The 16,521-nt window shown below is 38.6% G+C and overlaps 1 protein-coding gene across 1 annotated transcript; it reads right to left on the bottom strand.

The window, feature by feature from the left end:
• Window positions 1-6,850: 6,850 nt before the first annotated feature.
• On the bottom strand, window positions 6,851-10,526 carry LOC104154487 (lipid phosphate phosphohydrolase 1-like; the record flags this gene model as incomplete). The annotated part of the gene is made up of 2 exons (XM_009697091.1): window positions 6,851-7,131; window positions 10,368-10,526. Coding segments are annotated over 2 exons (440 nt in total), but the record flags the coding sequence as incomplete, so codon positions are not given.
• Window positions 10,527-16,521: the final 5,995 nt, after the last annotated feature.

The raw sequence follows: 16,521 nt of genomic DNA, 5'->3' as shown, positions 1-16,521 counted from the left end.
AAAAGGTTCAATGAAAATTTCAGAAGACAAAGATTCAGACTTTTATAAGATATCTCTAAGGTATAGTCAAAAGGGTAGAAAACATTAGCCTTCAAGAGAAGCCAGCATGTTTATTTTCTGAAATGTTTTCATACTTTTTCTGGTGCCATTTCAGAAAGTTTTTTTTAAAAATAGTTTTCAGCATCATCTGCAGGTAATAATCATCCTGAAACACAGTATTAAAAATACAGATTTATGTTAATCCAAAACTATGAAGTATAACTTCCTAATCCAACTGCCAGGTGTCTGAATTGATTCTTAAACTTTTATCCACTAAACTGATTGGTCCCAATTAGTTTGTTTCAGAGACTTTTGTGACCACTATGGCACAAATCAGGTATACTGAACATGTGAGAAGACAAAAAAGTTAATATGTTAATTTGAAAGCCTTTTGCTTTCAAAGGTTCAACACAGCATTAGCAACAGTTGTGTATCACATTCCTTACTGAGTACTGATATTACAAACCTACTTTTTCCCTCTATTAGTACTGCAGGAAGTGATTCTAAACCCATAAAATTTAAGTTTTGAAGTTCTAGGGAGGCATCATTTGCACCAGCAGTAACTGGAATGTACTTATTTCCACCCTAGTATATTATTGTCCCTGTGAAATTCTCCAGCAGATGCTGAGTAGCAATACTGCACACTTCACGCTACAAGATTTATTCTTAACATTTTGTGGACAAAATGTAAGTTTAAATAGTATCAGATTCAATATACCTGACCTTTACACAAGGCTTTAATGTGCTGTCTGCGCTGCCAAGTTTATAACACGATATATATGAAAGTGACAGCACAATCCTAAATTAAGTTCTAAAAATATTGTAAACTATCCATAGCACCTGCTACATTGTTTGAGAACTAAAAAAAGACTCTCATTCGAATATTCTTTCAATTACACACACTTTTTCAATACAAGAAGCTTGGTTTGTAGGGGTTTTTTGTTGCTTTGGGAGAGTTTTTGTTTAGGTTTTGGTGGTTTTTGGGAGGGTGGATGTTTGTTTTTTAGTTTTCACCTGTTTGTAGAAAGAATTTTATAAAGCTGGAGAGAAAAGCCTACCACCACTACTAAGTTCCCATGCTCCTCAAAAAAAGTATTGACAGCACCTTTATTTAAGCCACATTTACTGTCTTTGAGATTAGATTTTACAAGCAATAGGAAATACCCATTCTTTGCTTAAGATGACACTCCAGGTTTACAGACATAGTTAAGACTAACCTTTTCCAGGTTCAGGGTGACCTAGCTAAGCGCGTCTCCTGGATTTCAGATCCTGCTACCTAGGGATTACCAATGCTTGTCTGCACAAAGGCGATCAAGGTAGAATTAGCAGCTCCTGACTGCCACAATGAATTGGGAGCAACCAGTTAACATCACCACACACAATATATTAGTACAATCTAACAATACAGTTAGAAGGCACCCCATCACCATCTTGAAGGCCTGAAGTATTATACATTTAAGCGTAACTAAACAAACAGCTTTTCAAGGTGCCTTTTTTCCCTTGCCAGAAGCCTAAAAAAATTTTCCAATCAAGTGTTAACACACACTAACAACAAAGGCTTTTTTAAGAGTGTTGAAGACTTAGCCCACAATTCATATACTAGAGAAAAACAGAAGCTCTTGATGTCCTACTTTGTTACTCTACCAGACATTCAAGCTTCACTGTTTACAAACTCATTTCAGACAGGCAACCAGCAACTACAGCATAGTACACTCACCAGAGAAACAGTAAAATATTAATTCACAGCTTCTGCTGCTGAACATCTGTGGTTTCTATTAACTTTCGGATACAAGAAGGCTAACAAACAGGATGCACGAACAATCTGCCATGGCCTGGCTAGAGCAGACAGGTTTGGGAAGTATGTCTTAGCTACCAATAAGGAAGCATCTGTCCTTTCTGTGTCCTCTCCACATACTCCTCGTTGAGGAATTTGGGTATCTTGCCAACCCACTCAAAGCCAAGCAAAGGTAATCAGTAGCAAACCAAATAACAATGAAGAATTGAACAAGAATGGGAGCTGCAAAAGCCAAAGAGATTAGAGATTAGTAGAGACTGTTCACTCACACCCCCACTCGATCAGGTTTACAGCCTAGCACACCTACCTATTTTATTGAGCCCTACTTTGCCTATTTGAAAAAGGGAACAGACATTTGGCAAGTCATTATCTTTATAGGTGCTAAAGAAAGTACCTTCAAGACAATCCAGTAGCATTAAAGTATACCCTAGTATATTAAAAGTGATATGCTAATTGCTAGCACCAGTGACAGGAGGACCCCCTGACTTTGATCTCCCTTCACAGAAACTATAACTTGTGCTTGTATATCAAACTTACTTTTCTAAAACACTAGAACAAGCCACTGTCTCCCAGTAAAGAAACTACATGATAAGAAGTTTGGTACCCCTCCGCCCATTTTAAAAATATGTCTCTTAACACAGTCGAGTTGAGTATGTGCTTTAAGGCGAACTTTGCTCTTTTGATACTCAAAAGAAAAATTACGTCCACAGGTCGAGCACCTTTATTGAGTTACTACTCTTAATATTTATTTAACTGGAATCTTACAAAGCTCTACATGCAACTAGTGGCATCAAACCTAGCAATGCCCTCACAAAAGCTTCAGAATGCAGCTCTGTATAAGTCATCCACCCTCAGAAAACTGCCATGAAGTAGCTCATACCAAGCTTCTGTGTCTACGCGAAAGACTCCCTGAAGAAAGGATTGTCTTACAAAGAGACACAGAGAAAAGTACACAGTTTCTAGTGCTAACACTTGGTTTTAACTAGCAAGTTTTAACATAACTAGTGTTTTCCATGCATATTTTAGAGATCTGCAAGTGCTACATACTTTCAAGTAATATATGCCAAGTCTTACATGAGTCTGTCAACAAATATGAATGAGATTTATTAAGCACACAACTGTGACTGTGATCCTCGGCTTAGTTTAACCTCCAGTAGTACTGAAAGTGCAAACACACTATAAAAGTTGTCAAGGAGAACCTATGCTATTTAAAACCAAAGAGGACTTTGTTTTCAGCATGATACAGAAAAAAAAAGAAACTTAAGTCAGCAAGAATTAGCTTATCAAGCTCAGGTTAGAAAGTAAAGCCTTACTGAAACTAATCAAAACCCACAGGCACTTTGTTAATTTAGACAACCACGCATAAGTCCATTTGTTTATATTAATGATAAAGCATATACGTATTTTAGCACAGATTTTAATACTACTGTTACTGATAAGCAATAAAGACTAATAGTCCTCTTTCCCCTATGCCCCTATGTTATAACATAGCAGACATACGGAAAGAATTGCAAACAGTAGATTTGTATAAAACAGTAGTGGAACAAAATATGCAGAGATACTTGCCCAAAACACTCTCAGCCTCCAACCATAACTTACAGGCTTCCAGAAACATAGGTTGCTTTCTTGGTTTTATTGTTCTAGAAGTTAGCTCAAATGGGTTTTTGAACCCACCTATACACTTACACATCCCAGCACTGCAAAAAGAATTCCACAGCTTGCTTCGTCTTCTGAATCTTCATGTGGGAAAAAATAAGAAACTGCTTCAAATGTTTCACCTTCCAGTTTTACTATTAGGAGGAAGTGGGAACAATTGTTGATTATCTAACCTCTGTACCACTTCTAAAATATCATTTAGAGACTTCCATCTTACACCTATCTCTTCAACACGCACCCACTTACTCTATTTCAGATGAAGAGCTCTGATCTACTCAGGGATGCTGCACACCAAAGCTATTTTATAGTTTTGATAAGTATAAAATAATGAAAAGGGATTATGAGAAGGGAGGAGAAGGGAGGAGAGAACAGATGAGTACAATATGTACAGTGGAAGCACAGAATGGATCTTTACACTGGAAGCATTGTTTTCCTGCTATGAATTAAGAAAGAGTAAACAAAGATTAGATTTGTCTTTTTGACTGTATAACTGAGCGTGAATCTCTAAAAATATTCAAAACCAAATCTCAAGTTCTACTACTACACAGGAATAATAAGTTCAATTCAGAATGCATGATTTTGTATGCAACACTATGATTGTCCTGTCTTTACTCTTTCTTGGTATTTCTACCTGAATATTTATTTTATGCAAATGAGGGTAGATGGTAATAAGTTTGTCGCAACTAATTTTGTCCAACTGATCCAGAAATTCAGCTCTGGGTTACAGTTTTAGAGCCTACTGACTTCCTCCAACTTGCTGTAAAACTCACCGCAATCAAACTCTCTCAGTGGCTAATTAACTGTAAGGCATGTAGGCACATGACCCAAGATCACCGAAACCACCCTTTCAGACGCAGGGCCCAATTTCCCTAAGAAACCCAGAATGATTTACTGGGTCACTGCATCCATGACATCCACCTGTACAAGACAATGTTCCACTTTAATCTATCCTTCTCTGACCACTCACTAACTTACTTTTTGTTTACAGCTTCCTGTGCATAGAAGAGTGTCAGCTGAGAGTGGAAGCACCACAGATGAGCTCACACTGAAGTCATCACTTCAAGGCAAGCTTTGACCAAAAAGGAAAGCCCTCTTACACCATTTTCTAGGGAGCAATACAGACAACAACCAAAAAAAAGGAACAAAACAGTAGCTGGGAATACAAACTGAACAGCTCATCAGTTAAGAGATGACAGACAAATGTTGCTTCCAATATGGACATCTGAGATTGCAAAGCACTAGCTTCACAGCAAAGAACAAAAGCTAAGTGATCACTATGCCATTGTTCCCTCATGGTATTCTCATACAACAAAAATCTGTTTCCTTGTTTGTGGATAAGCTAACTCTGTTTTTCAGCATCCCCCAAACCCAGAAAATTTTATTTCAGGACTACTTTAGTTATTACAGCCAACTCAAATTTTCTCCTTTTCCCTCTTTACATTTGAGAAGCATTTTTAGACTCATGTAGAAGTGGGGACTCAGAGCTATGTCCAAGCTGAATTTTGAGTCTCCAGTTACATGTTGAAAGGCATGCAATTCTGTCTCACAAAGCATCTGAGCATGTACAATTTTGTTTAAAGACTCATTCTATTTGAAATTTAAACAAGTATCTGTTCACATAGTAGCAGAATAATAAAAATAAATACCACTTTTAGTGAGTTGAAGAAAGAAAAAGTCAAAGTATTTTACACCCACCACAACATAATATACAACAAAATATGTATTTCTCCTCTCTTCTGCTATAAGTTACAGTTTTATCTTCTCTTAAACTCTAAAGAGTTAGTTAATCGCAATTACTTCTGCTAACTCACCACATCAAAATTTGCAAAACTGACAAGATACAAAGATAATTTGTTACCCTGGGGGAGGTAGCATCTCCTTTATTTCAATTATTAAGGTTGTTTCACTACAAGTCCAATCTTTGAAAAGTCAGCAACATATTAAAAATCTGACAGACATGCTGTTTAGATATTCTTCATTTTCTACATTTCATGAAAACTCTTCTTTTTTTACTCTGCCTTTTCCAAACTGAAGTTGACAGTCATATAGAGAGTGATCATTACAAGTCTTCAGAAGTACATCATATATTTCCTGGAACTAAGGTCAAAGTTATATCTTCCTAGTGGATATTCTGACTCTACAGGGGCTACTCACAGGCAAGGAAAGTCCATCCAATAATCAGCATCTAGAATAGCTTAGAATAAGTAAATAAGAAGTCTAAGGACAATTATAGGCATTAATAATAGAGAAAAAGCTGCACATGAAGCAGAATCCTTTACGTTAACCTCTCAAAGAACAAACTCCAACTAGTCAATTTACTACCTCCATGAAGTTCTGCTCATTTTAGGATTATGTGCTATACTCCTGTCTGTCATCATGCACTTGCTCCTCTACGATCAACAGGCATTCAAAACACAAACTGCTCATGGCACCTTTGAACAGCTGCTGTGCGCAACTTGGAGCTGGACCTGGTCCCCCACCAAATCAATATGCAACATTTTCCTGTGGCTGCTGACGAACACCATACATGCTGCTGGAAGATGCATAGGGGACACATGCTAGAAGAGCAAATAAGCATAGAGGACAGGTAGCAAAACCTACATACATCTATTTAAAAAAAAAAATAAAATCACACACAGAGAGAAAAGTTCTAAGAGAGTAAATAGGTCATCTGGAAAAAGAATGGCAAGGAGTTTCTCTAAAGCTAAGCTTCCAGGGAGGAGCTCAAGCAACTCTAGTACCAGAAATTATTCTGAACATACTTTAACATTTCCATAGCATTCCACCACTGTTGCATGAAGCATCTGACACGTCGGAGTTTTTTCACTGTGTTACATGCATCTGGTATCTTGCTGCAAGTGAACTGGTAGGTAAATATTTAAGCTAATGAAATGCCTAATAATGAGAAAACTGAGTAGAGGGATTGTCTTAACAGTCCTCCATATTTTTATATGGATACATCCAGTTTTATTTGCTTTCATTCTAATCTGAACTGTTTTCCTTGCTATTCTACATCCAGTTTTGAAAGCAGATTTCAAATTCTTCTCTTCATTGGGATGCGGAGATATTTTAGAAACATAAATAGAAGCCAATCAAAACTGAACATCACTTACATTTTACATTTGTAAAAAAGCAGAAATGAGCAGACAATAATTTATGTATTCTTCTATACATTAATAAAACAAGTTTCCACAAATTAGAAAAAAAATCCCAGTGTCTAGACAGGGCTCAAAGTTTAAAATTCACTACAAGAAATTTGTTCTAGAAGCAGCACAAAAAATGCAGTAGCAATACCAAACTGGTCATCCCAAGTTAAGAAACAGGTCTTATAACCAGGTATACAAGGTCAGTCAGACTCACCTTCCCTCATTGATTTTTGCTTTGTCTCCTTGACAAGAGAAGTTCTCGATGTAACCTAGACTGCAGTTGATTCGTGTCCAGTCGGGCTGGCACACCGCGAGGAAGTGAGGACGCAGTCTACCTATGGAGTACTTGGCAATGTCTGTCAACGACTGGCTAGCGGCTGCTCCAAAAATGAAGGTCCCAATGGCTTTGTAAATAGTGGCTATGTAGTTATTTCTGACAAATGAATTTGAGTGCAAATTATTATAAAAGACAGAGAGAGTCTCTCCTAGGATTATCTGAAAGAGAAATAAGGACACCAGTTAAAGAAAGATAATCGCTTAAAAAGAAACATATTACTCTCTTGCTGTTAATACTCAGACATGTAGTTTCAGAAATTATTTTTTTATAAACAATGAGCTGCAAACTTAAATTTTCCAAGAGTCAGCAGTAACCATGCCCAAACATTAAATAAACACTTTCATGTTGAAGAGAAAAAAATCTTTTACCTTGCCCTGCTTCACACTGAACTTAATATCATTGATTTTCAGAACATTTATCAGAACAAAACCTTCTCAGAGTTACATTTATCCATATTACTTGGCACAGCCCTAATTAGAAACATTTTCTCCAGTATTACATTTTATTCTACGTTGAGTCTTCTTCAGCTAAACTTCTGCCGAGAAAAATTTTTTATTTCATCATGAAGTTGTTTGGTTTTTTATGAAGCGAGAGACTATTCTGAAGGGTCTAGACTTCGTTTCTGGATGTGAAAGCCAGTTATTTAAACAAAGAAATTTCCTGTTCTTCAGGAAAATTAAATCAGTAGACAAGAAAAGAAAACTAACGAAAGTTAAGGCAGGCATTACTGAGGTCTTTCTAAGGACTTTTTCACTCTGCATGTCTAAGGTACGTGCATCAAGTGTTGACAGGAAAGTAGATTTAATTGTTTTCCTGCAACTTTATCTTTTGCAGAAAGGAAATTTTCCCTTAAACCAAGTACAAAACTTCACATCAGACAGGCTGGATATTGAACTAGATGGTCCCATTTTGTGCAGAAAGGCTCGACTCATACAGATGATCAGGTGGGTGGGGGACTGTATGTATATATGTCAAGTAATCTTTAAAAATCCTCTAAAGATTAAATGATGGCTCCATCTGTCACTTGAAAGTGACAAGTCCAGGATCCCAGCCAAGCAGAGCTTTGGTGAGTGAAGTTGTTATTAGACGCTCTGACACCTGAACAGTCAACGCAGCTGTCAGCAGCTTTGCACATTAAGGCAAACAGACAATCCCACTAGATGTGTGACACTGAGGTTTTATACCCTCCACCGTACTGAAACATGGACTGAAGCAGAGAAAATTTTCAGTAAAGTAGATGTTGGTGAGCTCTTGTACTGAATCTACTTATCCCAGACAGTAACCTCCTAATGAAGAGAGTCGAGCAGAAATATCACAGCCATGACTGGTAAATAAACTTTTAAAGAACACTGCTGCAAAACCTGCAAGAAGGTCACTTATCTCAGCTGAGGTGACAAAAAATTAGGTGATGTCAATGCAGCTACTTCACTGGATGCAGATAAAGAGTATTCATCTTCAATAATTTGACTGAGTATTGAGTAAAGGACACCAACAGTTGCCTTTGCCATCTAACCTTAAAGCAATGTTGACAGAAAAGCCTGATCTCACAACTAAAAGATGGTCCCTGATGTCACAAAGGTAACTTGTGAGCTAAATGTTCAAACAGGCTCATATGGAGATTGAATAAATTCAAAGGAAATACATCCATTAAAAATTACTACATTCACCAAAGCCTTTTCTGACTCAGGAAGTCCCTGAGCTGCAAATGGCTAGTGGCAAATTACTAAGGGAAAAATATCAATTTTTGCTTGCTCTATTCTTCTGTTCTACCTCACTCACCTGTTTTAACCACTGCTAGAAGTGAGGTAACAAGCTAGATGGACTTCAGTTTTGACCAAGCGCTGCTGCTCTTGGGTAATATTGACTACCAACAGTAGTAACAGTGTGAAAAGAATAGACCTATCTTAAAAGGCAGGATCTTTTAGCATAAACCACTTGCCAGTTAATAGACCAGGCAAAGACCAAGAAGTTTCATGTGCTCCAGAAGTATTTCCGTAAGTTTTTGAAGCATTTTTTCCAAGAAAAGGGAAACTAGGTAAGCCACAGTTTCAATTCCCAGCCCCACATTTCTACAGTTGAATGAAAAAAATTCCACCCAAGAGCAAACATAAGCTACAAGTTGACCTTTATGTTGCAAACTAGATAAAAATCCATGCAGTCATTATGCAAGAAAGAATTAGATTGCCATAATACCCCTCCTGATTTTAACCCATTAGCCATGAGAAACAGTTGGCCAATACTGAGGTTGACTTTTAGCTGCTTCTTTTCCAGCTTTGATTCCCAAAATATACTTGGATAAATATTTATACACCTAAAAAAAATACCTTATTTGGCATTGAGGAGTTTTAACTCCGCTCAAAGTGTAGCTCTGATGAGCTTGGATGTTGCCCAACACAGAGACACGAGTACAGTTTCAAGCTTTTTAGCACATCTGGACAGGGATCTTGAAGCCCCTGTGGAAGGGCCATTGTTGGAACAAAAATGCAGTCCCATGAAACTGAGGACACAAAATGGTTAACTGATGAGGTCCAGCGTTCCCCTCTGCCCATGCCCAAGGCCATGTCCCCACCATTTTTTGCCCCAGCACTGATACTGTATTCTTCCAGGAGCTGTTTCACTCAACCTAGCTCAAAGCAAGCTGTTTTTTTCTGCCATGTTAAGGCATTTCAGTAGCTTATCCTGGTTCAGACAACCCACCAGAGGTGGCAAAAGACAGGGCAACGGTGGAACCTCACCTTTTGATCAGTCACCCATTGGTTAGCCCAGCTGACGGCAAGTAATTAAGTCTTAAGGATACAGAGTCATTACAATGCCTAAGCCAGTTCAACAGAGCTGGGAGCTGTGGTCAAAGAGGGAGATCCCAAACTGGCAGTTGCAGAGGCAATCTCTCCAGCTCGCTGATCTGGTGTGATGAGGAGGGGAGGAGAACAGTACCCTGCCTTCAGCCAGCTGAGGCGCAGCATGAAAGTGAGTCTGAGCATTAACTCTAACACAAGTGGGCCCAGTGTTTTATCCCGACCCTCAGGGAAATATCCAGGGAAACACTCCCTGGCTACTTATCCTTTTTAGCCTAGTTGTGCTTTTGGTAAGTTCCAATTGGAAGCCGTAATATTTTTCTATTAAAGAATTTAGTATCTGTTGTCACACTTCCACACATAGAAGTATTTCCAATGAGTTTGTAGCAGATAAAAATGCTGACTTAATAAGTGATGCAAACTCATATTCTGAAAGTAGTAGCTCCAAAAACACAAAAGCTTGAGACGGTCATTTAAGTGTTATTCTTCACCGATATGGTAAGGGAGGAAGTTTTTATCTCTCAGACTATAGAATTAAGCCACCTCCCTCTTTCCCACCCCCACTGAAATCAAATGCAATGAAAAAAAGTTTAACTTACAACAATTATACTGAAAGGAATAATTATTCCTGCTAACAACTTATAAGAAATGGTGTCCTCTTTGTATGGATACCGGATGGATTCATCACTACAGAAAACTCCTCTCTGGAAGGGGATACGTCTTGAACTGAGAATTGCAAAAGGCAAGCCAGCTAGCAAAAAGGAATAAAAAATACATTACAAAAGCAACACAAACTCTGGCAACGATTCTACCCCTGCATTTCCAAAGAGAAGTGCGTAAGGAGGAATGGGCATGCAGCAAGCTAGAAGGTTATGCACTTCCTTTGGCCAAGGACTACTGCCTTGTCTTTGCAGCTCCCAGGAAGGATCACTGAATGAAGGAGAGCGGAACAGGATTCCTCTCGCCTTCATCCTTGTGGCACATCAAGTGTGAAAGCATGCTGAAACCATGATTGAGTAAATAGTTCAGTGACGACCACTGAGTTGCTCAATCTGCTGCTGCTGCCGAAATTGCCAACTATTCCTTTATGTTCCAGTGAGCAACAGTTGCCCTTTTATACCTTCTCTGGACAGCTTTACAAGTCAGAAGAGCATAAATTGCATTTCATGAAAGCAGAAAAGGGGTGCTTCTCAGGGAGCGCAAGTGCAGAGGGAGTTTTCAGGAAGATATGGAAAAAAGGAAAAATTACACATGCATACAATCCCCTCGCTTCCACACACACTGGACAGATCCCTGGAACAACGTGGTCACTGCACAAACCCTAAAACCTCATGGCATGAAGATTTCATTCCTCTCTCTTCCACAAAAGAGGAAGCCTTTGGTTCACCCTAAGCTCAACAAAACAAAGATTAAGGCGCGCAATGCTTTGTGCTGTTGTACCTCAAGAGACCTGTAACGCTAACCAAAACTAGTCATTTGAACAGCAAATTTTTAAAAAAAAAAAAAAAGGTCAAAAAAGGATACAAATTACTACAAACTAAAGAATCACATTTTTAAACCCTGATTCTCCATCCTTGACACACATACAGCATCTACACAATCTGTTTGTATACTAGGATGAATACCCTCAGAAAGAAACAGTTGTCTGGAGAAAAGAAGTGTGGTACTACCAAGAATGTTCAACAAAACAATAAATACTTTAACTTATGGATGTATGCCAGTGGCATTAAAGCGCTTGAAAGCCCTTGATTTTGTGCTCAAAATTCAGCAGTATTGCACATAAAATGCTTATCAATTTAGAGTTAGGCAACAAAAATCAACTGGGCAGGAGACACTCCTAATCTACTAGTAAGGGATTAGAAGGATGAAAACCTTCCTTCCTTCCCGCCAGAGAAGGATGTTGTCTCAGTTCTCTCCTCAGGACCTCTGCGTCAAGGCATAGCCCACCTCTTCCTTTCCATATACACAACTACCCCCAAGTGTGTACAAACAGAAGTAAGCACAGAAAGAACAGGAGAAAAAGACAGGATAAAAAAAGATACCAATCAAGCAGTAAGAGAACTGTTGCGGAACAGAAGAGAAATACTAAGTTATACAGTCAGGATTTACAACAAAAAAAAGAAAGACGATGACCTAGGATCCTTTTCAACTCTCTTCCCCCTTTAACCTCCACCCACAAAGTCCTCCAAACAAAGCCCATCTCCTAGGGCCATCATGAATGAGACATACTGTGCTTTCACCAGTGATTTGCCATCTATTTTGATTTTCCAGCATAAAGTGACTGCTTAAAAGAATGCTTCTGTTTGAAAACAGCCACAGAAGAACAAATAACAAACTAATGGTTCATAAGGTGAAAATTTCCTTGAAGTGACCTCTGATGAATGACACACAGTTTCATTCCACAACCAAGCAGTTATGGGCTTATCATAGTGCCCATGTATTCCAGCTAAGCCCCCTTGTGGGGGAAAAAAAAGAAAAAAAATTTAAAAAAAAAAATCACTATCTTCTCTACTGTTAAGAGTCATAAAATCAATAGCATGCAATAGCATGCAAAACCTCCCCTCTGAAAGTGGTAGAAAAAACCCACTGTCATTGTGAAGAGGGGTTGTTTCCAGTTCTATGCCAGCAGGGCTACAACTGACCTAGCCCTGGAAGCTGTCCAAGCACACCAACAAAGCAGAAGGACAGCAGGATGGGCTAAGAGCCAAGCCAGAGCCTCGCCAAAACACTGAACCATTCAGACACCAGCCAGCACAGGGCCCTGGAGCTGGACTCTGCAGTCCAATGCAAAACCACAGCCTTTCCTACCAGGAAAAAAATCCCTCTTCCTCTCTCCTAGTATTAAGAATAGCAGAGTCTTGAAAAACACCGCAGCCCAGAACTCATTTCTGCCCTCCCGTTGTGTTGGTATTGTGACAGCATGTCACGATGTATCATCAGTTATTGAGTAGTTAGTAACTTGTTCAAGGGAAGAGGCAGAAGCAGTTTGCAGCCATGGTGAGGGAAGATGACTTGTCAACGTAATGCCGTGATGCATTTTCAACACCTGTTTATTCTATAAAATACGTATGGAATGAAAACTTTATCCTCTGCCCTGCATACAAATACTGACACCAAGATTCAAGACTATATTTTAAAAAAGTGGACTTTTTGGATCTCCAGAACTGGAGAATAAGGCATTCACAAATATGGGTCTCTTGATTATTTAGACTCATAGAATCATTATGGTTGGAAGAGACCTCAAAGATCATCAAGTCCAACCGTATACCTGATGCCACCATGCCTACTACTTACAGGTTTACTTCTTTAGAGTAGATAGTTCGAGTCATCACGGCAAAGCAGTTGCTCACAAAATGAAGTTCAGTGTAGAAAAACCTTATCACAGTTTCAGCATAATGCCACAAATACTTGCGATTGTAGTTAAGTTGTGTCACTGACATCACATCACCAGCTCTGCATCATTCTTTTTAAAGACCTGCACTATGAATAATGGTGTCATGGTGGCTTACTCCTCATTTCCTCCTAGCCAACCTCACCTGAATGTTTCAGCTTCTCAAGGCCGGAAATAAAATTTTCAGAGTGCTGGAGTTATTCAAGTGTTTGGGGGGGGGAGGCTTTTTTTTTTTTAAACGTAATTACCTGCTGCTAAATCAGAAAGGGAAAGCAATGGTATGTGAATGATAGGAACAAAGTCCCTCATGCAGTGACAACATGTGCTTTTCCATGCAAAGAGAAGCTGCTTGAAATGTGTGCTCACTCTTCAGCAATTGTGAGATTATGATGTAATTACTCTGTAATTGCTTGCAGCACCTTCCTATATCAAGATTATGCAAGCAAAATACCAAACAACTCAAAGTTCATTTTTGTTTTGGTTTTTTTTTGAACTAGCTAAAGTTCATTCTTAAAATGCCTTCTCTTTCATAATTTCTTTCTACCTCTTCTACTCTATCTGAAACCAATCCCACTTTACTGATTGAGAAAGAAAACTTTATAAACTGTTTCCTGAAGTCATAACCAGTAAAATTCAGGTAAGACAGTATAAGTCTTGAAGTTCTAGGTATATACCTGCTTTGAAGTAACAATTAATTGGAAGAGCTATGCATTGAAATACAATACTGGTAAAGAAGTCCACACAGTAAACTTCATTAAGTGTTTCTTCTGTTTCCCCCAACTGTATAACAGATTTAAAAGGTAATTCCAGTCATTTGTCTTATTGCTGTTCTCAGCACATTTCAGTGCTGAAAGCAGACACACTCCATGAAAGCTCGAGATACAAGTTTTAATTTCTAGAAACCAGACTGCAGAATTGACCAGATTGACTTAACACTTAAACTGAAAACTAAATTCAAAGAACTAGCTTATTTGTGATGTATCTTTTGCTCAATCCAAGGCAGTTATTAGCCTGAAAAACCACACCAGTACTGGCTTTTGATGTCTTTAATTTGGTTAAAGTACTCTCCAATGTCAGTACCTACTCCCTCAGAACACGCTCCATACAGCAGGTTTAATTCACTTCTTTTAAACACACATGGATTGGCTTCACTATTAGCTGGCGGGAGTAGGGAGAAAAGTAGAAGTCAAACCAGAGGTGCAGCAACTCCTACTGTTTCTGGCAAGCGAAGCCATAAAGAAAAACGTCTGACAATACTTAAGGGTTTTGTTCTGTATGAATTGGCAGAGTCCGGTTTTGTGGATGTTAAGGTTTTTTAAAAAAGAAACTTAATTTCTAAAATAAAATCAAAGTTATTTCAAATACATAGCTTAACTACTATCTGCAGTGCAACTCTCCCTCCCTCAAAGACAGAAACAGGGAATAATACAGTTTGGATTTCTCATTAGTACAAGCAGAACAAACAAGCGGAAGAACTGGCATAAGTGATGAAAGAGGCAAGGACTCTTGCTATATAGCAAGTACAACGCTAGGGTTTCCCTGTAGTTGTGATAGGCATGTTACTTTTTCACACTCAGAGATATCATAATTTCAGAAGACAGGAGTAAGCTTTTGCATCGCAGTAGCAATTTCCCAAGTATGAAACCTTCTGGCACAGAAGTACTGGATATGACTGAAGATACCAAGTGATGTTTGTTTTCATAATGGTGCAACTATCATTAGCATCAACGTCTTTAAACTTCCCAGATGCAACTCAAGAACAATTTTTAATAGCAGTATAGAGGTGATGTACTTCCTTGACAAAGATTTATCCACATAAAAGTCTAAAGTAGTTTCTCAAGCAAAAGTAGCAAAGATTCAGCAGTGAATCACTGACAAAAGAAATCCTGCTCATCTGCCATAGTCACACATTGCCACAGTAAGTTAAAAGAAATGCCCTGCTTTTTCTACAAATATCCATTTTTCCCCTAAACAAGTTACAATGTCTAAGGGCAGAGTTTGGCATATTAAAAAAAATAATTAGTAAAAATTAGTTGGGGTCAGTTTTACATGAAAGTAGAAGAAATTGGGGAGTTTAAGTACTACTTTTAAGTAAGGAGTGAAGATGGCAGAGAGTAAGTAAAGCACCCCTGATGCATGCTTCCTTTTCCAAGTCAATAATAACACAGTGAAGAAACTGCCTAAAGGGAAGGTGACAACAGGTATGTTAGGAGGAATTATATGGTTGGGAAGAGGTTACCAGTAGGGTAATCTCAAGGATACAGCCAATAAGCTAGTGTTATACAGTGTACATGCCAGCATCATTAATGAATAACTAGTAGAGGTACTGCTGACAGAGCTGGCAATTCTTTGATACAGTGGAAGATCAAGGTCAGCCAGTTCTGCCTGCAAAACAACTCCTAAAGACTGAAGCAAGAGAACAGATGAAGATTTATGCAGTAATGGATTCAGTCATGCACCTGGAGGTTAAACAACTCTGATGAGCTGGGAGCTTGTCAGTTCAAAATATCAGGGGAAAATAGTGTCTGCTTCCTATGGCTTCTGTACATCAATATAATCGTGTGACCATTAGACAAGCCCTTCCAAAGGCATTAGCGCTTTTAGCCACCTGAAAAGAATTTGTTCTGAAACAGCATTCAATCAGAATTTGCAAACGAGTTTGGTTTTAATTCATCTGTCTTAAATGCAGACAGAGAAAGACTGCTAAGGTACGTTCCTCATTATCTCAAAAACTGGAAAAGTTAGGTTTTGCACAGTTCAGCAGAACTTAAGGGCTATAAACCAGCTAACTGCTTAGGCAGTAGATACCAGAAAAAAGCAACACTGATCCAACAACAACCAAGAATTAAGGAGCTACAAACAGTTGGCAATAAAGATATTCATAGTGAGGGAGATACACAAGCCTCTGAAACAGCCTTTCAGTCAGAATACAAGAGGTAGAAACACAAGTAGCTCAACTGACGAGACTAAATATTTGAAACAATTATAGTACACTTGTCCAAAAGTCTGACTCATACAGTATATATAATGGCTTAGACTTCCTCACAACCTGAAGTGATTTCTAACTGATTACATTGGGTTTTCTCCCATAAATATCCTGTAAAACACAGGTCTATTTCTTTCCAAGTTTCTAATCTTGATTGGGTTTCCTCAGTGTTACTAGACACGAAGTTGGTCTCTCCACAGAACTGAAAGTTGATCATTACCACTCTGGTGAAGAGAGCAAACACCACACTATATGCTGCTGTCGAGTTGTCCTTTCCACTCTCCTCATGAAGGGCACCACTTGACATTTATCCACGCTGTATTTCACCAGCAATCATGTTATCGCCATCTTTTGTATTCACTGCCCCAAGTACCCT

Source organism: Cariama cristata, unplaced genomic scaffold (assembly GCF_000690535.1).
Source record: "Cariama cristata isolate BGI_N322 unplaced genomic scaffold, ASM69053v1 scaffold31733, whole genome shotgun sequence".
NCBI lineage: Eukaryota > Metazoa > Chordata > Aves > Cariamiformes > Cariamidae > Cariama > Cariama cristata.
This window is presented reverse-complemented; position numbering and strand designations above follow the sequence as displayed.